Genomic DNA, 27,718 nt, shown 5'->3' with positions numbered 1-27,718 from the left:
GACAAAAAAATACAGGAGCTTGACAAAAAAATGCAGGAGCTTGACGAAAAAATGCAGGAGGGCAGAGAAAAAATACAGCAGCTCAAAGAAAAGATACGGAACAATGAGATAAAAATACAGACAAACAAAGAAAAAATACAGGAAAAAAAAGAAAGAAGGCTGAAGAATGTGGAAAAAACACAGAAGAATGAAATGAAAACAGAGAACGAAATACAGGAGTTCAAAGAAAAAATACAGGCGATCAAAGAAAAAATGAGGAGGAACAAAGAAATGCAGATCAAAGAAAAAACACATCAGATCAAAGGAAAGATACAGGAGCTCGATGAAAATATACAGGAGAATGAAATAAAAATGCAGGATGACAGAGAAGAAGTACAACAGATCAAAGAAAAGATACAGAAGAATGAAATAATAATGCAGATGATCAAAGAAAAAATACAGGAAAATGAAGAAAGAAGGCTGAAGATTGTGGAAAAAATACAGGAGAATGAAGCAAAACCAGAGAACGAAATAAAAATACAGGAGGACAACAATAAAATACAGCAGATCAAAGAAAAGTTACGGAAGAATGAAATAAAATTAGAGATGATCAAAGAAAAAATACAGGAAGAGGAAGAAAGAAGGCTGAAGAGTGCGGAAAAAATACCGAAGATTGAAGAAGAAATGCAGATCAAAGAAAAAATTAGAAAGAACAAAGAAAAAATACAGAAGCTCAACAGAAAAATACAGGAGCTTGACGAAAAAATACGGAAGAATACAGAGAATGAAATAAAAATACAAGAGATGAAAGAAAAAATAAAGGCAGCCAAAGGAAAAATAAAGAACAAAGAAAATAGCAAAATATCAAAGAACGAAACCAAAATACTGGAGAGTGAAGTAAAAACAGGGAACGAAATGGAAATTCGTAAGAATGAAATAAAAATACAGGAGATCAAAGAAAAAATACGGAAGAACAAATTAAAAATACAGGAAAGTAAAGAGAAAATACCGAAGAGTGAGGAAATAACAGAGAACAAAATAAAAATACGTAGGAAAGCAGAAAAAATACAGGAGATCGAGGGAAAAATGCGGAAGATCAAAGACGAAATGCGGAAGATTGAAGAAAAAATACAGAAGAACAAAATAAGAATACAGGTAAACGAAAAAATACCGAAGAATGAAGAAAAAATACTGAAAAATATGGAAGAATGAGAGAAAACTACAGAAGAATGAAGAAACAATATCAACTAAAAAACTAAAAAAACCCCAAAACCATTAATAAAATGCTGACAGTCAACTTTGCCACTGTCATTTCTCCATGCTGAGTGCCAAACTGTCAGGTGGATGGATGATCTCCCTGTGTGTGGATGCCCTCATGGCCCCTCCTGGGGCAGGATGCTGGGCTGGCAGGAGGGCATGGGATAAATCCCACAGCCTGCAGCAGGCTGGCCCTCCCTGCAAGGAGCAGGCAGCTGAACAAGGGCTGAAAAGTCACGTCTTGGGGGTGCCGTGAGGTGGCTCATTTTCAGCGTTGGTGGGTTGGCTGCACCTCCTGCCCTGTCAGTGCCAGCCACTGGGTTTTGGGGGTGGGATTTGCAAGGTCACACTCATCACAGCCCCTTGGCTTTCTTCATGGGGATGGAGAGAAATGGGGCTGTAAGAGTGATCTTGTCCCCAAAGCAGGATCTCCAATGGCTGATCCTGGTGTAAATGGGATCCACAGGTTCCTCCTAGGGCAGTAAGGGGGGGTTGGATGCTGAATTTGGTGACGGATCATCTGAAAGTGGTGTCTGCAACCACACAGCTCCCCTCGGAGCAGCGTTTTGGGGATGCTGCAGCCCGCTCTGCCCCAGCAGCCAGACCCCAAATGTCCCAGTAAAACAGTACCTGTCCAGGTGTTGGGTCAGTGGCAGCAGTGGGACACAGCTCCACCTCCAGCTCAGCAACCACAGGTTTTTGGGTGTTCCCCCAGGATCTCACCAGGTCAGCTCACAGCACCTTCCTAGGATGGATTTGCCCCTAAATGTCAGATTTGCTTCCAACGACAGATGGAAATGGGGGACAGGGAGAATCCCACCTCAGTTCCTCTGCTTGGTTGATTCCAGGAGCAGTTTTCCTAGCCCAAGCTGGCATCAGGCCAAAGTCAGAAGCTTTTGCCTAATGCCAGGGTGCTCCATGGCTCTGCCCTGGCTGGGTGAGCTGGGGTGAAGCAGAGCTGCAGGGCCGCTCCCCTCCTGCCCCAGGCTGCCTCATCCTGCCTGGGAAAAGCCTTTCTCTTGAGGACGCCACCGACTGTCACACTCACACCAGGAGCTACCAGAGCACCCTGAGCCCAGCGTGGCCACCAACCTGCAGCCACCTTGTCCAGGTGAAGGCGAGAGGGAGAGGGCTCAGCTGGCAAAGTCCCTGCACTTCCTTCATTCAAGTGTCACGCTGGGACACAGCGCTCGGAAAGTGGCTTTGCTGGCACCCAGGGGCCACGCAGCTGGGAACACTTGAGAACAAAAGCCAGCAAAATCCAGCCCGTGCTTGGCAGCCTATTTGGCTTAGTGGGAGTTATTTGAAGTTAGCCCAATGTGAGAGCTGGCTCTGCTCCTCCATCCACTGCAGGATGAGGACAGAGGGGAGCAATGGAGCTGGGTTACCGCTCGCTTCTCCTTCCCACACCCTTGGGAGCTCTCCGGAGAGTCATTTTTTGCACAAGGAAAACCTCCTCCCAGGCTTGGATTTTACCATTCTGCACAGTCCACCATGAAACAAGCATTTCATAAAAGAGCCCTATGGTCCCCATGTCCATGCAGCAAGTTAACAAAGGAGAGGTTTGTCTTTGGGCACAGGGACATCTCTGCCTGTGTGATAACCCCAGCAGCTCCTTGCTACTGCAGCCCCTCTCCCTCAGCAGAAATTCCCTCATTGCCACATTTTAAGCATTTTACCACCAAGGCTCTCAGTCTCTGGGTGCTGCATTAAGTGCTTGCAGTCCCTTGCTTCTGTAGTGGGCAGCACATTTAAATCTCACCACTTCAAGCAACAAATGCCATTTAAATGTCCCCAGCAGAGCGAGGCCGGGGTGAGCTGAGCTGCTGGGACACCTCTCGCTCCTTCCCAGCAGTGTTCTTGCTCTCTACTGCTTCGAGGAGAACAAAAGTTCTTCCTCAGTCCATGTGGAGGAGCTGCTCCAGTTTTTAATTGGATACAGTCTGCTTGCTCCCATGTGGCCACAGGCACTGCTCCAAATCCCAGCTCTGCCTGTGCAGTGTGCTCAGGCCCTCTCCTTGCATGCAACCTGACTCAGCTGCCTCCCTCCAAAGCTGTGCATCCCCCAGAACTTCAGCACTGTCTTTCCCAACAGATGATCCTTTCCACCAGCAAATGCTGCTGCAGAGAACCAAGTCAGGTGCTTTGTTACTGCTGTCATTAATCACTTTTTCTTGCTGGCTGAGGCGGGAACACTGGCCTGGTATTTCATGGTTTATTTGCATGACATGCTCAGGTTCAGCCCCACTCTGTTTCTGCTTTTCTTGTAGGTCAGAGTCTACTCATCCCTGTTTGGAGATAAGCAGAAGACCACAGAAATACCTTCCAAGGAAGCTGTGGACAAAGAGGAGACAATATTGCAACTACAACCCTGTGAGTATAGAGCAAAAAGGGGAGCTTCATGCCTCTCATGCACAACTCTTCAGCCCAGCTGACCTTTTTTCCTCCAAAGACACATCTTTGCCTGACAAACCCTCAGAAGTCATTACTGTAGAGACTGTTGTCCCCCCCATATTGCTGCAGCTTTGTGTTGCAGTTAGCACCTACCTGTAGAAAACAAAAAAAACCCGAGGGCAATTGTCCAGCCCTTTCTCCAACTTGCCACAATTCTTTCCTAGTCCTGCTTCCACCTTCCTGAGCACTCAGTGCTGATTCCAGCTTGATACCCTCGGAAGCACTGGGGACTCACTCCCCCTCCCACGACCTCTGCTGCCAGCAGAAGCACCAAATTGGACTTGATGCAAGACTACAGCCTCTGGACCCTCAAATTAATTCTGCTTCACAGGGTGGGATAATCACTGAAATTAGTTTGAGGTATTTTTTTCTCCTGACCAGCATGGGCTGGAGAGAATCTGTCACCTGCAAATTTTGTCCCAAGGATTAGATAAGCTTTTTAGGGCACGAATCCCCAAACTCTTCTTTTTCTTGCAACTTAGAGGCACTATTTGGCAGGAGACAGCAGAGGAGCAACATCCCACATGCTGTTGGTGCTTTCAGGACGCTGCTGTGGCTCCCAGAGTTTATCAATGAACTCCTTGCACTGGAGCAGCAGTTTCCCACAGGCCCAGAGCACCCAGTGCTCTGTAACACCAGGGCACTCACAGCTCTCAGTGCCATCCAGAGGGGAGCAAAGAGAAATCTCATCTAGCAAAGAGAAATAACGTGAGCAGGAGGCACTTCTGCCTCCTAAGCAGTATCTCCAAATATCTTTAACTATTGCAAAAGCAAGTAAACAATGATAAATATTGTTATCTTGAGGGAGGCTGTTGACACCAACATGCTCGACTTTGCAGGCTGAGTGCAGGCAGGGGCCAACAGCAGCTCAGTGGAGGGGCAGTCCTGCTGCCAAGGCACTGTGACCCTCTCTGCTCGACTTTGCAGGAGACTCTGCAAGGATGAGGGATGAAGCTGGGCTCAAACAGTGTCTGAGCTCTCAGCTGATTCATATTGCAGATAGAAACAGCTTTCACTGAAGATTTGCTAACAGAAAGTCAAAAGTGCCACCCCAGCAAGGGAAACTGTGCCACCTCTCCCTATGTCTCTTGGCAGTGAAATTTGTTCTTTCACGTTTACTAGTTCTGGCATTCAATGCAAATCAAACCCAACAGAAAACAAGTTTTTGCTTGCTCCTTCCTTTATTTCTTTCCTCTTCCTCCTCCCTGAACTATTTTTTCCTCATATTCTCTCTCCTTCATGAACCAGCAGAAAGCTGGGTCTGTTAAGGAATTACACTGCCTTGGTAAGAAACCCTGCAAATCTACATAAGCAGAAAATCTTGTCACGTCTCCTCACAAATTGAAAAGGAGAACTAAATGAAATCCCACTGGGATGCTCTGGCTACCTCAGTGCAACAAGGTTCAGCTTAAGCTGCTTGTTTCACTTGCTGCATTGCCTGGTTTTAATCCAATTTGGTTCAGGACACATAAAATAGCCGCTTTTCCGCCCTCCAGGAAGCAGCGGGTGCAACCAGAGCAGAGCAAAGTGCTGGCTGGTCCTGCCTCATGTTCACACACCCCAAGCTGTGCTCACTTCTTGGCTCAGGCTTTAGCATGACCTTTTGTCATCTGCAACATTTTTGATTGTTTGTCAAAATGTCACCTGAGTCACTACCAACCAGCAGCTCAAGTGCGACGGTTGGTGCTAGGGCAGCAAAGCCCCCGTGATGTGAAGGCCAGGAGCTGGCTGCTTGCTCATCCCCTCTTGGTCACCCCATGGATTACCACAGCCTAACACCAGATCATCCCTGTTAGAGGGAGACATGGAGGACAGCCCTCCTCTGAGAGCAGGGCTCTGATTCCAGCTTCCCCTTCCCCACCAGGCACCCCTCTGACACCACACCTCCCCAGGGAGCAGCAGGGGCTGCATTGTTTCCATCCAAGCAGCCACCACAGCCAGCTCTGTCTAGCACTGTGCTGTCCCCCAGGCCTGCTTTTACAAGAATTAAAATTAAAAAAGGTGCTGCCCTGCAACAGCCTGGAGAGAAAAATGTTAAGAAGTGCCCGTGCCCAGCTCTGAGCAAGGCCCAGGCTGCAGGAGCCCCAGCACTGCCTGGCTGTACCTTCACCTCACCCCAGACTCACTGCAGAACTGCCGAGGGGCCGCCCTGCTCCACGAGAACAAAATCTTCCCAGAGACAGAGGCAGAAATAGCCACATAGTGGCTTCATGCCTAAAACACCAGCAAAGCAGCTCAGCCTCTCATGACAGCTGCCCTGCACAGTGAAGAGACACTGATTTGTTCCTTCCTTCCATCCCAGAATCTGCCCCTTTGACTCCAGACAGAGATGAGCAAATATTTAATTAACACGTTTGACCTTTTATCAGCGCTCCATGCTGATGGATTCCTGCACACCAGCTAGGTGTGCTTTCCTGCAGCCTGCTGCAAACCTGGAAACAGAACAGTGTTACAAGGCTTCTTCACATATCTTTGAACATTTTCTGAAACTCTGGATTTGAAAACTGAGAACATGAAAGAGTCATCTTCCATTATTATTTTAATAGCATTAAGTTTGTATCTCTTATTCCTGTTGAGTTGTATAAAAGCAGAAAACAAGTGTTACCTAGAAAATCAAAAGTCAAAGGATTCAAATCAAAACATTTTAATTCTTTTTCCTGTGTATGTTTAAAATTTTCCAGATTTCTTGTGGTAAGACAGGGTTAGAGTTGACTGAACATAAATGATGCCTCAAAATAGCTGAGAACAGAGAGCAGAGAGCATCCTGCTCCTTCTGGTTTAGCTGGCATTACCAGAGACCTCACAATGTCATTCTACCAGCCCTTATTTTCCTGATCATTGTTAAAATGCCAAAAATTCTCATGTCAGTGAGTTATTTTCAGTTTAAAGGATATGCAGGTGTATGGCCTGACCCTTTCCCTTCCCCTCACCTGGCCAGAGCAGGATGGTTCAGTGAGGATTCCTCATTCATTTAACACATCCATTATTTCAGTCTGAAGCTCAGTGTGACTTGGAGGTAATACAAAGCAGGAGAAACCTCACCTGCATAAGGGAACACTTGGTTATGTTCACAAGACATGCACTGTATGTCACTGAGACCTATTTTTAAAGTACAGCAGCACCAGTTATATTTGATAACTATGAACATTTTATTCTTATATAAAAATATAGGAACAAAATACTATACAGAAAAATATAAAGTTAAGTCAACATCATCTCAGTCCCATTTAAGACAAACAGACTCACACTGTGCAAGCCCCAGACTTTCAAAAATAAAATTATCCTGGCAGTTGAAGTGGTGGCACGTCCAGAGGCAGAGCTGTGCTGAGGAATAAGCTTCTAATACAGGGAATTTGTCTTGCAGCTTCCAACATCCTTGCAAGTTTGCTTTTGTTACACATAAAACGGAACCCAAGTCCTCCTTCATGGTCTGACCTGGAGATAAACGTTCTCCCACCCCTCAGAGTATTTACAGGAAGGTGCTAAGAGCCCACCTGGCCAGGACACATCCCCCAGGCTGCAACCCCACCCCATGGGCTCACATTGACACAAACCAGTGGCTGCAGCACCCTCACACAAACACAACTGGAACCTCTCTGTCACCAGCTGCGAGCTGGAAACGATGACTTAGGGAGGCAAAAGTCAGTGAAAGCAAGCTGATGAAATCCCTGAGCTTCTACCAGTTCCTCAAAACAGAAAAAAGCCAACTCCCCTCCCCCAGACAACAAAAGCAGCCAGCATTCTTTTCCAAGGTACTGGCTGTTTCAGTACATTCCTGTCTTTAAGGAAGGACACTGTGGACTGCAGCAGCCAACAGTGTAAGAATCATCTCCCTCCTCTTTACCTGTACTTCTCCAGTACTAATGTCATTTTCCACAACCAAACTGTCCAAGTTTGCTTGCAGATGAAGCAGGAACAAGAGGAGGGAATGGAGAAGGCAGAGAATTAAGGAATTACAGTGCAAATTATATGCTCGTGGGAAAAAAAAACCAAAAAGAAAAAGGTTCTCTGTAGATTTTCCAAGCCTGTTCTCTCCATTGCCTCAAAATAGGGTTGGTCTTTGTCAGGGAATAAGTTCCAACTGACCCTAGACCTTCAACAGAAGGCGGGAGTGTGTTCCCCAAAGCAGTGAACTTGCTGTCACACTGTGTATCAGCAATGCCTGCAACATCACCACCTTTTCATCACCCACTAATCACGGCAGGACTCCACCAGAAAGTGCAGTGGAGTCTCAGGTCTTCATGTTCCTCTTATATTATTCACTTGTAGCAGAGATTTGCAAGTCCCTGTGCTGTATTCACAGTGGAAAAAAAGTGCAGCAACACATGTTGGAGACACTCCAGGAATTATTGCTCTGCTGAGGCAGCTTGTGGAGCCTGACTAAAGAAAATTGGCCAAAGAAGAAATAAGGGCAGGCCTAAAGAGGAAGACAGAGAAAGAAAGGAATTGCTCCAGGCACCAACACATCCTAGTTCCTGCCTACTGCCAGAAAGGTGCTGTAATGGATCCTGTCTCCTGTAAGCAGCACGAGCAGCAGTTGTGTAGGGTTGATCAGCAGCATATTTGGACAGTCTGTGGCAGGTGTTGGGACAGTTCACTGCCACCTGTAGATATTCACCGTCTTCTCTGTCAGAGTAGCCAGGAGGTGGGTTTGGTTCACTTCCAAGGGGCAGATATCCAGCACAGGCAGGTCAGCTGGCAGCTTCTGCAGCAAGGAACCACTTCCAGCATCCCAGAGCTGTGGGAGGGACAGACAAGGTCAAGGACTGAAGGATTCTCCCCTCCCATCCAGAAGAGATCTTCCTCTCTCCAGAAAAGACTTTCCTCAAATTACTTACAGGACCTTTTCTCTACTTCCACACCTTGCTTGGATGGTTTTTAACAGAATCACAGCATGATACCACCACAGCCACTCTGACCCCACTCATGAGCTCTCCTCTTCCCTGTCATTTCTAAAGAGCCTGCATCCTTCCCTCACAGCACTTACCACATTAGCTACCCCACCAAGTATGTTACACCACTTAGAGTGCCCAGTTGTGCCAGTGTGCCCAACCCCATTCCTCTGGGGGACAAGAGGAGCTCACTGCCTACACACTTTTCAATGGATGGGGACCACAGGCCTTGGCTAAGATCGAGTCCCATGTTATCAGGAAGTTACACCTGCTACAGAAGTACAACACACCAACCAGCACAGGGTAATGTCCATGACAAGACAATTCCCACCAAATCACACTGATGCTGTGACTGATGAGGCTTCTCTCCTATGAATTGCAATAAACCCCTCCAGCACACTGAAAGGAACAAGAGATACCAGGGCAGAATTGGACGCCTCATCACCAGCACACACAAAGATGCTCCTGTTATCCTCCGGGCTCTGGAAAATGGCATTTTTGGTCAGCAACTTGCAGGTGGGCCCAGCACTGAAAGTCTGAACCGGGTTAGAAGAACACACCACATCTTCAGAGGCCTCTGTCAGTGGGCTGCAAGTCAGTTCCATCATCACACAACGCACATATGGGTTATTTTTACCTGTGTGGTAGAAATACAAAGGTAACCTTTGGAAAATGTACTCACAGATAGGCTTCAGCTGTAGAAATACAAGCAGCACCACCCTGCAGCTGCCTCCTTTCGCCCTCCCCCGGTTCTTATCTATGTGCAGATGCTCATTGCCGTGGTGGGGGCAGATGCTGCATTTCTGCTGTGCCCCCAAGCTGGTGCTGAGCCCCAGCAGTGAGTGGCACCGAGAGCCCTGCAGAGCCCCCCGTCCGTACCAGGCCTGTACGTGGCCAGGCAGTGCCGTGTGTTGATCTCTGTCTGGATATCGATGCAGCCCCCGGGCTCCAGGGGCAGGTGATGGGGCCGGTAGGAGTTGCCAGCTCTCTGTTCCCAAAAGCAGGCTCCTTCCAAGGTCCCAGCCAATATCCCGCCGTAGGGCAGCGACGCCGAGGCCATGCGGGGCAGGTAGGACAGTGACACCATGGGGCACCTGCAAGGGGGACAGGCAAGAGTCAGTGCTGCCAGCTACAGCTCTGCTGGCATCCTGCTCACTGCTGCAGAGCTCCAGCCTCTCCAACTGCACAGCAAAGAAAGGGCCTAAGCAGGCTCTGAGATGGTCCTTCAAGCAAGGAACCCCAGTGGCATGTCAAGTATAAATGGAATTCAACTTAACTACTGAGCCTTATGTTTTACAGAGCATTAGACAGCACACATCAGATGAGTGCAAATCAGTGTTTGATTCCTGGAGTACAAGAGACAGAAGTAGCAGAATCTCACACCTTTGTGTGATTTGTCCTTTCCAATTCAATACTAAACTCAGCTCCAAACAAATTCAATTCTCCTGCTTACGCTGCACCAGTGGGTCCATTTCTGACCTATGTGTGCCTTAAGAAGAGCACAAGTGCTTGGCACCTGTGTAAGTTACATGATACATGTGCTAAATGTGAATTTTTGAACAAGAGTTTCACATAAACCAACTAAACCCACTGCAATTGCTGTGTGAAGCTGTGTTTAAGTTAATGCATATAAGTTGAGAGGAATGACAAATCCTTATGCCACACCTGGACTTCTGAGGGACCAGTTCTTGGACGTGAGAGTTGGTGTCCCTCAGATCATATATCATGATAGAGCCATTGACCAATCCAGCGTAGACATAGTTTGTATCATCGAGACACCAGCAGCAGCTCCAGACAGGACGGCCAGCATTGTATGTCTGCACCACAGTGTTGGTTGCCAAGCTGCAGAAGAAAAGCAAAGTGTTGGCTGGTTGCACAGGCATCTACTGATGAGAAAAAAGCATAATTAAGGTAAGCAAATCTAGCTTTTTAAAGTCTTTAGACAGAAGCATCTCTCTTTAGACCGAATTCTCAATTAGCTCCTTTACTCCAGATGTGAATCTGGAAAATCTAAACAGAATAATCCCTTGGATATTGTCAAGTGATTTATAATTCTTCTGGGCCAATGCTTCTTTTTCCAGATTGATCTTTGGAGACTGGGAGAGGAAATCTCACAGCAGGTCTCAGCTGCCTTACTGGCAAGAGAAAGCTAAGTTACTTTTCTGGAAACAATTAGGAGAAGCGACTCTGGTGTGATCCCGTAACACCGTGTATTCCTGAGATCACAGGGCTCATCTCTTCAGATTACATCTCTCATTAATTACTTCCCCTTTTTTTACACAAGAGGAACAGTGCTTATGCCTCAAAAGAACCAATTTAAGCAAGAGTGAGACAGGGAGTGGGTAAAGGACAGTTGAGAGCACATTTATTCTGTTAATTCTTCCTTCCACAAATCGAGTTTCTAAAAAAGAGAGGAGTACACAGAGGGGCATAACCCAGAACAGCAGATGAAGCTGGTATCAGATCAGGGATTTGCAAAGGGCAGCATTGCCAACGTGGGTTTTGCACACTGAGAACAGCATGAGACAGAAGACAGCACATATCAAAGTAACTCTGGATATCCTTTACAACACAGGGGCTTCTCCCTGGGGAAGGTGATTACACTCAGGACTCCAGAGAAACAAGTAATTGCTCTCAGGTGAGTATAAGGGGAAAAACTACAAGGACAAAACCGAGCTGGGGAAAGAGAGAGTTGATATCAGAAGTGACTGGGTCAAAACAACAAGACCAAAAAAACCCCAAACAAACTCACAGTGCTATTTTAAACAATTGCAAGCCAGAGCAGGAGACATAAAGACATCTTGGATAATTCTTTTTCATAGGATGACTATGAAATCAGTAACTAGAGAAGAAAGATAACCAAAGGAAGAATATTCTTTCAGAGACTGAAAAAAGTATGAAGATGCTGCTGAAGCAAGCACCTAACTCCAAGACATCCTGGGATCAAGCACAAAAGCAAGAGGATCACAAGCTCGGATGCAGCCAACCAGGCAGTGAGAGGCAGATATGGGAGTCAAGTGTCTGAGCAGACACTGCAATGAGGAGCCACTCTCCAGATTAAACCATGAAAAGAATATCATCATAATCAGTTGGAAATGTGACACATTGACTTCAGCATCAGAGGCAGCTTTGTTTACTTTTAACTAGTCTAGCAAACATTTCAGCATGGTCACAGGAAAGCAACATTCTGTACCTTTTTGCTGTGGGATTAAGTTCTCTTCATTGCTTCACTAGTGAGAAAGAATTGGGACTAATCAGTCAAACAACAGACACCTATCCTGCCCAACCTGACATGGACAGACAGATTGCAAAGATGTTAATTTAGCTCAATAAGAATCAATCAGCCAATGAAGCTTTGAAGCAGTGTAAGATTAAGATTGAAGAGCAGCAGAGTAGCAAGAAAACACACTCATAGGCTGTAAATTCTAACAGGACCGGACACATTTTTGTCTCACTCTCTGCATAATTAGTCTCCAACCTGCTGGTTTAAGTCTCTGCTAGCTCTAGAGAGCCTCTAGCACATGCTGTTTATGAGTTTCATATCCCAGATGAATTTCATGCTCTGCAAGAAGTTTAAAATCTGAGAAGCCAACATCAGGCTGTGCAAAGAAGAACAGAGCACAAGCTAAACACCTCTTGTTTCTGCTTTATGCTGTACAAGTTCCTACACTTCACATTTCCCTGCAGTAACAGAAAGCCATGTGGACAGTAAATTTCATGTCTATACATTATGCTACATTTATTCTCTCCACAGCTTGGCCAATCCATGCTAAATTCTTTGTTTTCCACCGAGTTCTGCACAGGAAAACTACTACAGAGGGGCAGCTCCATAACACCTCCACCTAAAAGATGCAAAACCGTCAGTAAGTCCTTCCCTCTGTTAGCTCCCACATGCAGGAAGAATACCCAGACCTGTTCTCATCTTTGCAGCATCTTTCAGAAAGCAGACTAGCAAGTGCTGCAAGACATTTCTAGCAAGACAGAACAAAATCCAGTGCAGCCAAAGCCCGTGGGGACAGGGCTCACCTGGTGAGTTTGAGAGTTCCATCCAGAGCAGCCGAGAGCAGCAAACCGTCCGCTCGAGTGCCGAAAGCCAGGCCCCGGATCTGCTTGCTGTGGATGGGGACGTACTGACTGCTCTTCAGGTTGGCCAAGCTCATCATCTTAACACCACAACCTGCCACAGAAGAAGGACAAAGCAGGTCATGGTGAAGCAGCACACACAGGACTGGCTGTTCTGTGCCAGAACTGCAGCGTCCACCCTGTCTGAAGCCTGTGGTGGGATGAACACGTAAAAGTTATTTGCTATTCTGGATAAGAACAAAATCATTCTTTAATTCAAATGGTAACAAGACTAAATCCTTAAGGACCCCAGACACCAAGAGCAAATTCAGTTATCAGTGTTACAATTCCTGTTACAAGGCCTGCTGCTCTTTAGGCAGCTTCTTCAAAGACACTCTTGCCCAGATAAAACCACACAGAGCAGGATTACATGGCTATTAAAGAGAACAAATGTCACAGCGAAGAATGGTTACAGGTGAACTTAACCTGCATGCTACAAGAGTCACCACAAAGCCTCCATTCATTCATTCCTTGGCCTCGAATGCCAGAAAAATAAGACCAGTTGAATGCAGAAAACCACTTTGTTCTGCCTGGATAAGGCACATTAACCTCAAACCCATTAACCAAATAAAGTAAGTTTCATCATTCAGAAAGCATGTTGCAAATAAACACTCTCAGACTCCTAATGCCACATCTATTGCCCTGAAAAAGCAACTGGCTCTGGTCCAGATGTCAGGTCACTGGCCCCTGGACATAACAGTGAGACAAAACCAGGGCTACCCATGACTTCTTGGCTTCCTATTTCCTCTTTAGAAAACAGTGCTCCTAGCATTCATATTAAAAGGGTTTTGCTTTTGGGTTTTTGTGGGGGTTTTTCTGTTGTTGTTGTTTTTTGGGGTTTTTTAAGAGTATTGAGAAATCAGCTGCATGTGGATCAATCCACCTACAGTTTGAGGAGCAGTGTTTCTCATTTAACCACTGGAAGCTTCTCTGCTTCTTTCAGAAGACCCACCTTTGCACAGAATATCAGATACATGTTTTGCCTTCTTGTGGCTATGGCACTCCAGCAGGAGAGCCAGAGACCCTCTGCTAGGATTCTGCCACAGAAGTGCCAGGGGAAAGGAGCTTCTTTGCTAGGCAGAAGCTACTAATGCAGGGGCAGATGAATTAGGGGGAGTGTTATGAGTGTACTCAGTTTACAAGGCACATGCAAAGGCCAAGCAGAGAAGCGGGGAGCAACAAAAAAAGACATTTAACTTTCACTTATGAACCTCCAAATCTTAACTTGTTTAATTACCAGGAATGAAAGTAGACTGTGGAGAAGGCTGTGACACCACAAGGCAGCTCATGGAGTCACAGTATGCCATCACTCGGCAGTTCCCAGCCTGAGACACCAAGAGAATCTTTTCCAGGCGGTACTTGCGCTGGCTCTGGCTGGAGGGGAGGCTCCCTGGGAGGCAGGGGCGGGAGCTGCCGGGTTGCTGTGAAGTGCTCACCTTGTGCTGGGCCACCAGAGCCTTCAGCTCCTGCGAAGACAAAACCCCGAGAGCTTTAATGCGTCACCAGCGACGTAACCTGCCGTGCTACCTGCTCCAGAGGCTCCAAGTGTACTTGTTCTCAGACAAAGGGGGGGAAATGTGGTCCCATTTCCATGCTGTTCCTGAAGGGCTGCATTTCTAAGCCTGTGGCCTGTGACAGTGAGCAACAGAAGCACTCAAATGCTACACAAGTCCTGGCAGAATGTACTCAAAGTCTGTTATTGTGTGTATTACACCCCGTGAAAGAGAGGACTCTTGGGCAACACATAAAAGCCGGTACCAATTACCAGATCAATGCTGTCTAGAAGAGAATGAACTGCCAAGTATTATGTGCTGCTAAGCCACAAGAGAAAGTCAATTAAAACCATTTTCCAGAATTTCCAGAATACCCCATAAAAAAATAAAAGCCCGAGTTTCAACATAAAGGGCATTGCAGGAAACAAGTCAGTCTATTTAATGACGATGATCCTGTTCTTGTAAACCCTGGGCAGCAAATTCCAGGAATGACACAACTCTCAAGAGCTCCAGTCCTGTTTTCCACCACCTCCTCCCCCCTTCTTCCTCCACCTCAACTGATGAACGCTCAAGGATGCTCAGCAAAGGCATGGCCAAGAACAGCTTCCACAAGCAGCAAGGTATTCCTTGAATTCCCTTTTCCACAGAGATCATCAGGGGTGAGGTGGGAATTCAGGTAGTGGCACTGACATATTGTGAGTCACCTGAAAGTGCACCCTCCACAAAAGCATTTTGACCATCTTTTATCCAAGGTCAAAAAGAGATGGTAGAGAACCCCAGGGACATTTAGGACAGAGGGTATATATAAAGAAAATTGCTATTTGCTTTCTGTTGTCTGAGCAACGCAGATTAGGCTTCAAACACTATGTAATCTTTAAACAATTAAGGGCCACAAGAGTGATATTATGAATATATCAGTAATTGCAAGTCAGCCTCAATACTGAACCAGCCACCACTGCTTAACTCATTGAAGCAGAGGCAGCAGTTTTCAAAGAGGCAAGATCAAAGATCAAGCTCTACATTAATAGTTATCAAGACCTATAACTTTTGGAAACTGCTCAAGAGGAGAGCAATTCTGACACCTTACAGACCTCTGATCTGCTTTGCATCAAGCACATTGCAAATTCCTCAAGGGAACATAAAAATTAAAAACAAAATAAAAATTGAAGCTGAAGTCTTGAGATGATCCCATTGGAGTGAGCAAGACAAAACAACCTGGGCAAGGAAGGAGTGTGGGGGTTGCCAGGATGCTTAAGATGGGAGCTACAGCTTCAGGCTTAGAGTAAGCACTCAGTGAAAACACAGGTAACTTAGAAGAAAGTTACTTTTAATCAAAAATTTAATAAACTCATTATTTCTAAAAGGGGGATGGAGGCAATCACCACTGAGGATCAGAAGAGATTAAAATTATTTGTTCCTCTGGGGACCTTACGAAACTCTCCTTGTCACCTGCACTCAACATTCAACTTTTACACAAGTTATTAAAAAGGAAACAGGGCAATTAAAATCACAAAGACTATTAGTACAATGTTTACATTTAAACACAATGGACAAACCCAGCAGAATCAGGAAGTCTGACTGGAAGCACATTACCAAGGTGATTAAAAATGCTGCACTCCAGACAAATTCCACTAATTGTGCTCAAAAGAACGTTCTGTTGGTAATGTAAAGCTACACCTTCCTTTAGATGCTTTGCAGAGTTTTCCTGATGCCCAGTGTTAACTAAGGGCCTTGAGGGCAGACTCCACTCTCTGCACGTGCTATGACTGTCTCTAAATTTCAGCTTGCCCTTGCAGTGATGAATGAACACAGTCACACAGGTGGGGAAACAAAAGGCTGTACAGCAGAAGTCTTCCTGAGGAGCGTGCATGAGAAGTAGAAGCAGGAGAGCACAACAAATAGGAAAGGAAACCCACCAGCTGCAATAAATTCAGAACAGTTTTGAGTGTTAGGTTACAGCCTTAATAGCTGATATGAAGCTTTAAAGACAAAGGCAGGTATCAGATGTCACTCTGGCTGTCTCCCACAGACCTCTTAGAGAGGCCACACCTGCCCCTCGGCTGCACAGCCGCAGTCCTGCACCAAAGAGAGAGAAACACGGGGCAGGACAACCTCCAGCTGTGGTGCAGCACTGCAGCCATCCCACCTTCCACCTTCCTTTGGGGCTCAGGTTCAGATTCAGGCTAAGGGACGTGGAGCATTTTTACCTGGCTTAACTACAAGCAACAGCAATGAAATATCAGCTTTTACCACCCCAGACATCAACTGGAGGTGAAGACAAAGATCATAGAGATGAACAAAACCATTAGCCTAATTTCTTTTCTAGAGGTATTAGATACACAAGTTTTTATTGATATTTTGCCATCCAATTTTTTTGGATGCTCTGAAAATCCTATTTTAAAAATGCTTTTCCATTACATTGAGCAATATAAACTAATCTCTGCAAGGCTCACAATTACATTTGCTTTCTTCTCCACAGCAGCCTGCAGTCTCCTGTTGTTTCCCTGCTAGTCATCCCTTTCCTGCTCCATATCCCAACAGAGTTACTGCTTCCCACTTGCAAAAATGAATCTCCTATCCCAGCTGATCAGTGGTATTAATGCCAGAAGCCAGAGATGGTTTGCTGATCATTAGCTAACTTTCACTGGAAACATTGGCAGATTCAGGAGGAGTCCTGCAGTAGCTCACATCTGGTTCCCAAGTTCTTTCTGCTGCCAAAGGAAAAACTTTAGGTAAAAGTAAGGTGTCAGTAGCACTGTTTCCAAAAGGCAAGCCTGAACCTGCCACACAGGATGCAGAACACAGCTCAGCACAGCCCACACTCCAGGTTTACATATGGAAACACTGCTGAGGGCTTTCTTCCAGAGCTTTAGTTAGCTACCTCCCCTCAACTTCCTTTCCTCATATATTTTCATATAGCTAAAGACTTAAAAACCATCCATGTCCTAGTGTCAATCACGTTACATACCTCAATAACAAAGCACAGTGGACAAGATGGTTAGCACAGTGGACAAGATGGTTAATGGACAAGAGCAGTGAAAAACACACACAAACCTAAGAAAAGGTCACAACTAGAGCCATGACTGCTGCTGGGGCACAGCTCAAGAGCACTGGCAAGAAAAAAGGGTTCACGATGGCTTTTGAGGGGAGTCCACACCCTGAGCAACCCAACCCTACACTGGAATCACCCCACTAGAGTTGGGACAGAAACCTCCAGGAGTCCCTCCTAACCTAAATGCTTCTGTGCAAGTAGTTTCTTTACTACATGACTTCTCATAAAACAAGGAATTCATTAGGCACATGCTTAAAATATCATTGAACAACTTAAAGACTTACTCCAGACTTCCTGCTGATTTTTCTTTTTGCTCCCCAGCAAATTGTTTTACTTTCAGTTTACTCATAGTATAAACAAGCACCTTAAAAATTGCTTCCAGCATTTGCATTAAGCACTACAGGACAGTGATGAATGCAGTATAAATACTGAAACAGAGCTTATAGAACACAGGGTACTTAATCTTTATAACATGTGACTTCAACTCAGTTAGACTGGATACTCTATCATTTAACACCAAATGAATTGCAGGAGAACATTATGGACCTGCACTTCTATCTTATTCGCATTTTTCTTAGGCCAAAGCTTGAAGTGGACCAATTTTCTTATTAGTGCTGATGAGCATACAGCTCCATGCAGGCATTTAGGTGATTTATAAAGCCTTATCTTACATCAGGCAGGAAAACATCAGCAAAGAGGATGGTGTTTAATGTACAGATATGAATAGCCAAGGCTACAAAGAAATCCATGAGTAAAGAAAAGCATAATATTAAGTGGGTTACTAGACAGTGAGAGAATAGATATCATCTATTCATATAACTAAAGGTAGCAAAGTGGCAATGAAACAGGCTCATGGAAAACTCAGCACTGGTGGAACACGCCAGCTAATTCCCACTTGGCAGCACCAGCATAGTCCACAACTTATAGGAATCCTGCAAAAGCAGCTGGGATGGGTTACAAAGTACCTCAGTATTGCACAAGCCAGAAAGGAAGCAGTTTAGCAACTGGTCATTTATTGTTAGTAATTTGCATTCTAAGAGGGCAGAGGTGCCTTTCAGCAGCTGCTCAGTCCGTGCATACAGCCTCCCCTACTGACAGGTCAGCTCCCAGGGGACCAGAAGGTGCTGAACTAGAACGTTGACTGACCTTCAAAAAAAAAAAAATTAGGTGTTTTTTTGTTTTGTTTTCTCTTGATTTTGCAAATGCACACCTCTTGACAAACTGCTTCTCAAAAAATTATTCCTGAGAATAATTACTGATAATAGGTCCTATTACAGGTTTACTGTAGAGATTTCTCAAAGCTTCTTTTGATGCAACTACAAGAAAGATGAGGAGAATAAGTCTGGTTCTCCATTACCAGGCCTTTCCAGGCACCACAAAACCTGAAGAGGATCCTGCAACATCAGCAGCCAAACAACTCTACTGCTAGGCTGCAGCTTCAATTAAGTCTTAAATGCACAAAAAATAAGTCAGTGTTATGTAGCACATACCTCAATATGCCAACCTGAGATATTCACCAGCCCGGGATGATTCACCAGCTGAGTTTACTAAATCTTTCTGCTCATTAAAACTGGAAGCCTGTGTTTTCTCCTCCAAGGGAACGTGCAAAACCAGGTTGAAGCGAGAGGGAATCCTTTGTGTATAAATATCCTGAGACTCACCTGAACTTGCCTGCGGAGTTTGCTGCATTCATCCGTCAAAACCTGGAGCTGGAGGCGGCTCTGCGCAGATTCCAGCTCCGCCTGTCTCCGCAACATCTTCTCCTTTTCTAAAGAGCTGGAGGAAGAAGAGAAAAGCAACCCTTGGGACTAGGTATTATCCAGGATGCTCCTTTGGGCTGTCAACACCTGTCCTCTGACTTCATCCCACCTGAAGTCCTGTTCAGGCAAATCCACAAGTGACAGAAAACCTGGTACCACACTCATCCAGCACCCTCACCTCGAGATGTGCAGTTATGCAATTGCTCTGAATGACTCACTCAAGTATTGTTCCATAGGAACAACAGGCTTTCTCCTCACCATCTTCAAAAGTACTAATTTAGTAGAGGAGAGTGAAAGAGAAATCAGGTTTTCTTTCCCCTAAGAAACACTTCAGCAAATCCTATGTCATCAATGTCCATGTAATACACTATGTCAGTAATAACAGAAGTCGAAACACAGCAAGATTTTCAAGCTTGTCTCTACTATCAGTAACTAATCTTGTACTTCAAGAAAATATAACTGTAACAGAAACAGAACGATACAGAGAAATTCTCTGTGAATACCCATTTATAAATAAGCCACACTTATTATCTCACCTTGAGCCTAAAAGTGCATACACACCATTTAGCAGCAGCAGTTTTGCTAACTTACTTGAACTCCTTTTTCATACAGGCTTATATGAAGGGATAGCTAAAGAGGAGGAAGAAACACCAGAACTCCTTAAAAATAGCTGTACATTTAGACTATAATGTTGACCACTGCATTCTGCACTTTAAAAGCTGCAATATCCCAGTTATTTCAGTAGTTCATGTGCCGGGAGCTGTAGCTTGCCTAAGTATTTTCCAAATGCACAGACCTAGCCTTGCATGTTCACAAAGCACAGAATTCTTTCATTTCCATATGGCTTTTTCATGTGATATTTTTCCTGCAGAAGAAACAACTGAAATGCTGTATTTAAGCATCACAAACACATTCTTTACACAAGTACCCAGGGCCTGAAGGCTGGTGGTTTTTACTGAATGTGAAGAACAAACCCCACGATCTTATACCTAATTCAAGGCTACATGCAAACAATACTGATGCATGCACACACACATCCCTGCTCCAGTCATGGCTGTGGGCCACCAAGCAGCCACTGCCAGCAGCTCCATGACCCACAGGCAGTCACTGCTGTCTGCCTCACAACCAAAACAGGAGGCAGGGGAGGGGCAGGGCAAGGGGGAAGGGCTGCAGCGAGATTGAGACACAAGCAGCAGTCAGACGACTGGCTCTCCCTCCAGGAGAGATAAAATGTAAACACCCAAATGCCTTCTGTGCTTTTGAAAAAAATCTTAACATGTTGTTTATTTTGCAGTGTCAATCCAGTAAAAGCAGCATGATCCTTCTAAAGGTACAGTTGAAACACCATCAGGCAGTGTCAATCTGGACAGAAGAGAGATTTTTGCCTTCATGACCCTTACTCCTCAATCATTTCTGCTCAATAATTACCAGGATACTGAGGTTTCTGTTGAAAGACTGCCTTGAAATAACAGTGGTATAGTTACAGACATGTGAAGAAACCTCAATTAAAATCTATTCACCACAAGATTCAGAAGAACTCTGATATCTGCAGCCTTTAATTTTAGAATAGTATCTGTGACAACATCTTACTGAAAAAAATTCATCCCCTGCTTTTTCTTTTTTCAATGCAAAGTCTACATTTAAGTTGGAAGGGGAAGTAGAGTCCTAGTTATGCTTGCTGACCTTTTGTAAATAAAGCTACATGAAGAATTTGACAAAGCAAGATGGGAAGTGATTCATATGAGTGACTACTCTGTTTAATGTGTGCAGAAAAGATGGCAGAAAAGGTCAGCTATTCACCCCTTGCATTCCCAACTATGCCTCGCTCTTCCCACCTAATGATGAATTAGCAATATACAGCTTTTTGGCATCAACTCTGCATGTCCTCCCATGATAACATTTCAGGATACAGCCCAAGATAGCTTTTGCTGTTTCAGGGCCACAGAATGCAAACTTGAGAATTCTGTTCCAAAAGAAAATTAAGACAGGTGCAACACAGCAAGGCCTTGGTTTTTTTTTTTTAACCCAGTCATACTCCTGATAAACCTCGAGGGAATGCACAAATTGCTTTAGAAGACAACAGAGGAAATTAAAGCATGAAGCAGAAGCCAGAGTGCAGCTTCCAGTACCTTCTCATGCGCTCCTGCTCACAGGTGTCCAGCGCCTTCAGAGTGCGGGCGTACAGGACCACGATGTCCGAGCGCTTGGCTTTCTTGTTGCACTGAAATAAAGGACAAGTTCAGGTCACCTACAAGAACTTAACTATTCAAACTGTGCATCCCTAGCAAAATTTTTGGAAAATCCTGATAGCTTTGAAGGGAGAGGGTGTCTACTGGACAACGAATCCACAAACATTTACACGGCGTGTTTGCAAGACACTCGCCCAGACAGACACCAGAGCTCTAGTCGGGGCTACAACAATAGTTTAGGTCACATATCCTGTTGCACCTTTAATAATCCATCTCCTTGCTTCCCATTAAATTTATTCTGCTAACACACCAGCAATGCAGCATCGTCAGGTAAGTTCCTGGGATGAAATAAAACAAAATCAAACAAAGACAGGGGAAGAAAAAACATCTAAACCAAAACACCAGCCCAATCCCTGGTTTGAAAACACCAAGATGGGCTGTTTGTCCAACAGACAAGGATTTAGGAAACTCTGAGCACACTCCCAACTCTGTTATTTCTGTACTAATCAAACCCTACAGGCACAAATACATAAAAGCATTCCAGTGTGAGCATGAAACACTGACATCCCACTGATTTCAGTGACACATGGGGAGTCAGATATTTCAATTATTTTGTGCATCTAGCTGCAATGATTTAATACTTTAGATTCACCTTAAAAAGAAGGGATAATAATACTCCCCTCTCAAGTCAGGAACTGCAGATGCCATAATTTCCTCCAAGCTTACTGTTTCACAAATGCACTTTGTTGATCGGAAAAGAGGCGGTGAATACTTAGATCAAGTAACCTCTGCTGAACATTAAATTACTATGTGTGCTTCAAATGCAGACTCCTCTATTATTTAGTAGCACGAAGATATCACAGGCAATAGTTTCAGATCAGACAACCCCCCTCCCTTCGTAAAGAGCTGCCTTGCAGAGCAGTAAGTGGCTAAGACAGTTTTCCTGGCAGCCAGCAGCTGTCACTGGCAGGATCAGGAATGCTGCAATTTCACAGTAACTTGCACTCAAGCCACTTAGTATACAGAGCACCATGCCCAGCAACTCTGGGCTATTCAACCAGAGAACGCCCAGTCACAAAAGACAGCGACTGAAAATGAGGGGAAGGGGATTTTGCTGCAAGGTTCTCTCCAGAGTAAGTTCTCCCAGGAATTTTTTTAGTAATTGTATCACTGGAAGAGAAAGAGGGAGCAAGCACCCCTTGTGAGCTGTTAGGGTTCAAGAAGAAAGCAGTCACAAATTTCCAAAGACTAAAGATGTCAGGCAGGTCTCTGAGAGTACTCTCTGGGCCTGGAGTGGGGAAAGAAAAGCTTACACAGAATTGACAGGGATAAGAAAAATCAGCTTTGGGCCTTCACTATGGCAACAGTGATTCTTTAGGTTTAATCACAACGCAGGTCAGAAGGAAGTTTCTTGTTGAGAGAAGGGAATCCTGCACAAAGTCAAGCAAGAATACAGAAGCTCTCAAAATGACAAAGCCAAAGAAATCCTGGGCTTCCAGCCACCAAGTCGGAAAAAGGCAGAACTGAATCCTATTTACAAGGTACTCATTGACCTATTTTTTGTCAACATTCCTTCCTGGAGAAAGCACGTCACAGACAGAGAAGTGCAGACCTCATCGAAAGAGATTAGTATTAACCATGGAAAGCAAGGTGAAAAGAGCACCTTCAAAAGTTGATTTACCACTTGCAAGTGGACATTAAAGGATGCAACTTAGTTCTCAGTTCACTTTCTGCAAGTTTCCTAAACAACCTGGTCCTCCTAAAGTCTGCAAAAGCAGATCAGTTCAAAACAGAAGATTAACCAACTGAAAACTAGACTTTAAAGTCCCTTCCAACCCCAACCATTCTATGGTTCTAAACAGTTCTCAGACAGATTTCTTGTCCAATAACATATTCTCTAGGATGAGTTAATTGCTTCTAAGAATCTGCTACTTCCACTCCAGGTGGTCCTCTCCAGGTCTTTAGTGGGGTGTTATGAAACCATTTACAGGTTTAGCACTTGCAGTCTCAAACTTCTGCGTCTCCTACTCACAAATGCTCTACTTCGGGGAGAAAACCCAAGTCATAACTCATCCTTTAAAGCAGTGCTAGTTGTTCCTGGCCTAGTAACATCAAAATAATGGTGGGTTTTGTTATTTCTGACAGCAGCTTCACGCAGCAAGCAGCTGTACCAGTTAAGGGTGAGTGCTCCTGCAGCATAATGTACCCAACAGCAAGTGCTTTCCAGTGCACATTAATGCCCATTTTACCTGAGGGCACTTCCCTGCCTGCCCCCTGAGCCACCTGTCAATGCAGGTGTAGCCAAAGAGGTGCCCACAGCGCAGTGCTGACAGGCGGTGCTCCCCGGCGTTGGTCCACTGCTCAAAGCAGATGGCACACGTGTCTCCTTCCTCCTCATCCAGCCGTGCTGCAGCAACTGAGGGCTCCACTTCCTTCACAGGAGTTCTCTAGGATTAAAAATTAAACAACTGTTTTAGAAAGTGCAGCATTTATCATATATCATCTGTCTCCAAAAGCATTTAGTTCACCTTACCTGCTTTTGCTGGACTTCAGCCTCTTCATCTTCCTGACTTCCATGTTCTGCAGAAGCTTGAGACAAAGATTGAGGCAGCTCTGCTTGGGCCTGACTGGAAGCTAAAGAGAGCATTGCTTAAATGAACTGATACCTTATGGGAGAAAAGGAGTTCTCCTGCTTTGATGTGAAAGCACTGGGGCATGGGTTAAGCAGTGCAACAACAGCACAGGTTACATACAAAGTTTGACATCAGTGCCCTAGACACTGTGGGTGCAAGCCCTTCTACACATCAACAGTAGTGCTAAAGAACTTTATATTTTCTTTTACAAAAAGCAAGAGAATTTCAGTGAAAAAGGAGAGGTCTTCAAAGGACAGCAATTGCTATTAGAATTTTCTGATCTGCATGAAACAGAGCTGGTCCATAGTCAGGCTCATTTAAGGTTATATCCCTGCACCATTACGCCCTGAGAAAGACAGACACCAATATGCAGAAGTTGCTTTGCCAAGGGATCTAAGCAGGCATATTTCATGTGCCAAGAAAGCATTTCCTGCATGCTGGCTGTCTGTTCACTCTGACTTAAGCAGTTTTCCAGCTGGTAATTGTCTGAACTACCAATTCTGCTGGGCTGTGTGTTTTTGTGCTGGGCTCTGTCAGCCTGTCTATTGAGGCATGGGTGCACAAAACTGTGTGTGGATCACCACCACAAACATACTGGAAAGGGAGCAGGAATCACTGCCTCCCCTCTAGCTCCTGATCAAACAAGAGTTATTAATCACATTTAGTAATCAAGGCAGATATTTTCAATGCAGTGGAGGTATCCCCTAACCCTGGCTAATGTCAATAAAGTTTTCAGCCTCTGCAGTTCTGGGCTGTAAGAGAAGCCAGTGGCTTATATAAGCAACAAGGGAATTCCAGAAAATCCAACAGAGAGCATATGCTCACACAATATTGTACAGCTCTTAACAGCTTGAGCTCCTGTCACATGTAAGACTAGCCCAGAATGGATCTGTTCAGAATACACCTCATAGATGTACCCTTACAAAAAAGGTAAGAAGGTGGGCTGGCCAATTAAAACCAAAAGTGAAGGCAGAGAGTGAATCATAAGGACATTTCTTAGAGACTGAAGTAAAAAAAAAATAACCTTGCTCTTGTATTCTCTGGGTATCAGTAACCTTGACTAGCAAGTAAACTATTTGTCACTCTTACATAAACTGTGCATGTTCACCACAAACAATGTCACTGAAGTGTGTGGCAGGCTGTGAACATGAGTTTGGATAAAGAATTATGAGCCAGAAAAAGATGAGGAAAGAAAAAGACAAAAAAACCAAACCACACCTCCATCTCCTCAGCTAAGTGTCACAAGAAGTTACAGGAATGCAAAAGAAAACTCTAAACCAGAGCAGACTAAAATCTCAAATAATTAAATACTGAATCAGACCCTTCTCTGAAAGCACTGCTGATCTCCAAACTGCGACCTGATGTCTTCAGTAATGCTCCTTGATAATATATAACAGCGGGAACATGGCAAGCAATAATCTCCAAATTTGAAGTTATAAATAATCCTGGAAATGTCCAGAATAAGTAGCAGCCTGAAGACAGCAAAAAAGATTGTATCTAACACTACAGTAGCAATCACCCACTGCTGCTGCTGCTGCTCTTGGGAACTGCTTGCCAGAAAGCTGTGTGGCAGCAACCTGCTTCTGTCAGCTGTGGGCACTGTGATTTCTGAGCACTGTCTGCTGTGCAGCTCCAAAGGATTTCCCCACTGAGTTTTCAAACAGCAAGAAGAGTGTCTGAAATCAGTCTCTACACGGCTCAAATACAGCACAAACCTCCCGAGGTCGCTGCTGGAGGTGTCTCCTGGGCTGGAGTCTCCACTGCCTCCTCCTCCTCCTCCTCCTCAGCAGAAGAGCTGCTGTCAGAGTCACTCCCTTCTGCTGTTTCGTCTGGGCTCTGCTCCTGGTTGTCCCTCGCGAGGCGCAAGGGCTCCGGGTGTGGAACGGGTCCTGCAGCTGGCTCTTGGGTCCTGCTGAGTTGAAAGTAATGGTCCAATGCTGCCCTGAGCCCAGAAAAGCAAGAAACAAAAGTCACAGTTATTTTCAGGTAATTTCAGGTAAGCTAAAGACTCACCATGTTTCTCCATGACTGTTCACAGTAAAGTTCCCAGGCTTTGACTGCAGCAGGAACATATCACAGTTATCAAGTCAGACCTTCTCTGGTAGGGGGGAAATCTTGTGCAATAGCCCACTTTGTGAACAACCAGCAGGATCAGCAACAATTCATTTTGCTCAGCTCAAAGAAAATCTGCTTCTCGTTACAATGATATTGCCTTCTTTTGGGGGGGGGAGGGAGTTGGAGAGGAGAAAAGCAAAGTAAATATCCTTCAGCCTGAGGAACTCATAATCACTCTCTCCAACCCCAACTCAGTCCTGGTTCCTGCAGCCATTGGTGCAAGGCTTGTATCAGAGTCGCATTCCATTGACTACTTTGTGCCTAGTCTTTCTACCTTCCCTCTTCTTTTCTGCTGGAACTTCATGCCTGGATAGAAACACCCTCTCCACTCTCCACATCAGTTCAGCTATCATCTCAATTATCCTTCAGATTCAAAGAGTTTTTTGGGTTGCCTTATAGCCCTGAGAACTACAGTGACCTTCACGTGCAATCCCAGGGCAAACATACAGTTCTGTTTAATTAACTGGGAGGAGAGGAGCTCTTGGTCTCACTGAATTTAAAGGCAATGCTTCAGTTAATTATAATTTCACCCTTGGCATTTACAAAAGCTACAAAGATGAGACAAAAATCAAACAAACCAGAAACTGGGATTTTTTTCTAGCTGCAGAGCATCCCCACTCATCACCTTTTTAATCCATCCCAAATGGTATTAAACACAGAATATTTTTTCTTTGTCTGAAAAAACACAAGGATGATGTGAAAAAAAAGCCAAACCAAAAACAACCCTACAGAAAAATATCAGTTTATATGTTTGTCAAAGTTTCTGCAGCAATTGTCACCAGAAAATGTAATCAGGCAGTCCCCAAATCAAAGGTGAAATGCAAATCAGAGCACAAGCTCCACTGAGCTAAGTGCTGGCTGGAACTGCTGAGAGTCAGCACTGCTGCAGGAAGCACTGGTAGGAATCTGGCTGTGCAGGGGGAACGATGCAAGCAGAAGCTCTGCAAGGAAAATGAAAAGTGTAGAAGGGCTCAGGACTTAACACCACCACTGCCAACGTATGAAACAGGGGGGTAAGACCCTGCCAGAAGAGACCAGAAGTCGCTGTGTTACTACTGAGCTTAAAAGGCAGGTGAGGTGCCCTGAATTTGGCCACAGACACACACTGGGCTGGGCTCTGTGAGCCAGGAAGCAAGGTAGTTTTGAACTGAGGCTGGACTTGATCAGAGTGCAGTTTGGACCCAGTTTCATCTCTGCTGTACCTGGCACTGACTGTCCTTTGGGAACCACCGACTCTCTGCTGCCTGCGAGCTCTCCTGGCCTGCGGGCGCTGTGTGAGCTGAGGCACCGGCAAGGGCTGATCCAGCGTCCCTTGGAGCCTCTGCAGCCCCCTGAGGGCAGGACTCAACGGCGGGTCAGGCTCTGCAGCTGCTTCCCTTGTTGTACCAGGGTTCGGTGTGACAACAGCGTCGTCAGCAGGAAGAGCTGCAGCGCTGCCTCCTCCGTCACCGAGCACGGGAGCGTGGGATGACAGCCCTGCATGGCCAGAGGGCTCCGTGGGAAGCGTCCTGACGTTCTCCACTGGGTAAACAGCCACTGTTTGGAGATCTACTTCCATCTCTTCTTGAGCCATTTCTGCAAAGAGTTGAAGAGAACTAGTATTTATTTGCAAGTGTGGACCCTACTTCTAACCTGCTGGTAGCAAGAACCAGGTGCAGCAGTCAGTGACTACAAAAGCCTTTAGAATTCAGAGCAGAAAGAAAATTTGTCCCAGAGTCCTGGGCTCCAAGTTTGTGCCTCAGCAGCACCTAACACCAAAGGCACACTGCAAA

The 27,718-nt window shown here is 45.2% G+C and overlaps 2 protein-coding genes across 3 annotated transcripts; one reads left to right on the top strand and one right to left on the bottom strand.

Annotated features, from left to right (window-relative positions):
- Window positions 1-523: 523 nt before the first annotated feature.
- On the top strand, window positions 524-3,675 carry LOC108642099 (golgin subfamily A member 6-like protein 22). Of its 2 annotated transcripts, none has more exons than XM_018086650.2 (2): window positions 524-1,134; window positions 3,507-3,675. In XM_018086650.2, the coding sequence occupies exons 1-2, from the start codon at window positions 586-588 to the stop codon at window positions 3,669-3,671; spliced, it is 714 nt and encodes a 237-aa protein (XP_017942139.2). In that variant the 5' UTR covers window positions 524-585; the 3' UTR covers window positions 3,672-3,675. The 2 variants fall into 2 exon arrangements, 1 of the variants encoding a protein (XP_017942139.2); XR_001922470.1 differs by lacking the exon at window positions 524-1,134 and adding an exon at window positions 1,917-1,962.
- Window positions 3,676-6,204: 2,529 nt separating this feature from the next.
- RFWD3 (ring finger and WD repeat domain 3) lies at window positions 6,205-27,519 on the bottom strand. The gene is made up of 12 exons (XM_029965466.1): window positions 27,149-27,519; window positions 25,547-25,773; window positions 23,732-23,832; window positions 23,448-23,645; window positions 21,139-21,230; window positions 18,911-19,025; window positions 13,942-14,170; window positions 12,609-12,759; window positions 10,248-10,424; window positions 9,462-9,676; window positions 9,002-9,219; window positions 6,205-8,428 (listed from the first exon to the last, which is right to left on the bottom strand). The coding sequence occupies exons 1-12, from the start codon at window positions 27,517-27,519 to the stop codon at window positions 8,285-8,287; spliced, it is 2,238 nt and encodes a 745-aa protein (XP_029821326.1). The 3' UTR covers window positions 6,205-8,284.
- Window positions 27,520-27,718: the final 199 nt, after the last annotated feature.

Source organism: Manacus vitellinus, unplaced genomic scaffold (genome assembly GCF_001715985.3).
Source record: "Manacus vitellinus isolate BGI_N305 unplaced genomic scaffold, ASM171598v3 scaffold_10_pilon, whole genome shotgun sequence".
NCBI lineage: Eukaryota > Metazoa > Chordata > Aves > Passeriformes > Pipridae > Manacus > Manacus vitellinus.
The sequence above is the reverse complement of the archived record's forward strand: the minus strand, read 5'-3'. Positions and strand labels throughout refer to the sequence as shown.

Bases quoted from the DNA above. Each gene is read 5' to 3' on its own strand.
- LOC108642099 (XM_018086650.2), top strand. From the start codon at position 586: ATGATCAAAGAAAAAATACAGGAAGAGGAAGAAAGAAGGCTGAAGAGT. The intron at 1,135-3,506 runs GTAAACGAAAAA...CTTTTCTTGTAG, and splicing joins AGAACAAAATAAGAATACAG to GTCAGAGTCTACTCATCCCT.
- RFWD3 (XM_029965466.1), bottom strand. From the start codon at position 27,519: ATGGCTCAAGAAGAGATGGAAGTAGATCTCCAAACAGTGGCTGTTTAC. The intron at 19,026-21,138 runs GTACTGGAAGCT...TTCTTCCTCCAG, and splicing joins GAGCAGGAGCGCATGAGAAG to CTCTTTAGAAAAGGAGAAGA. The intron at 10,425-12,608 runs GTGAGCCCTGTC...TTTCTTCTGCAG, and splicing joins GGAACTCTCAAACTCACCAG to CTTGGCAACCAACACTGTGG.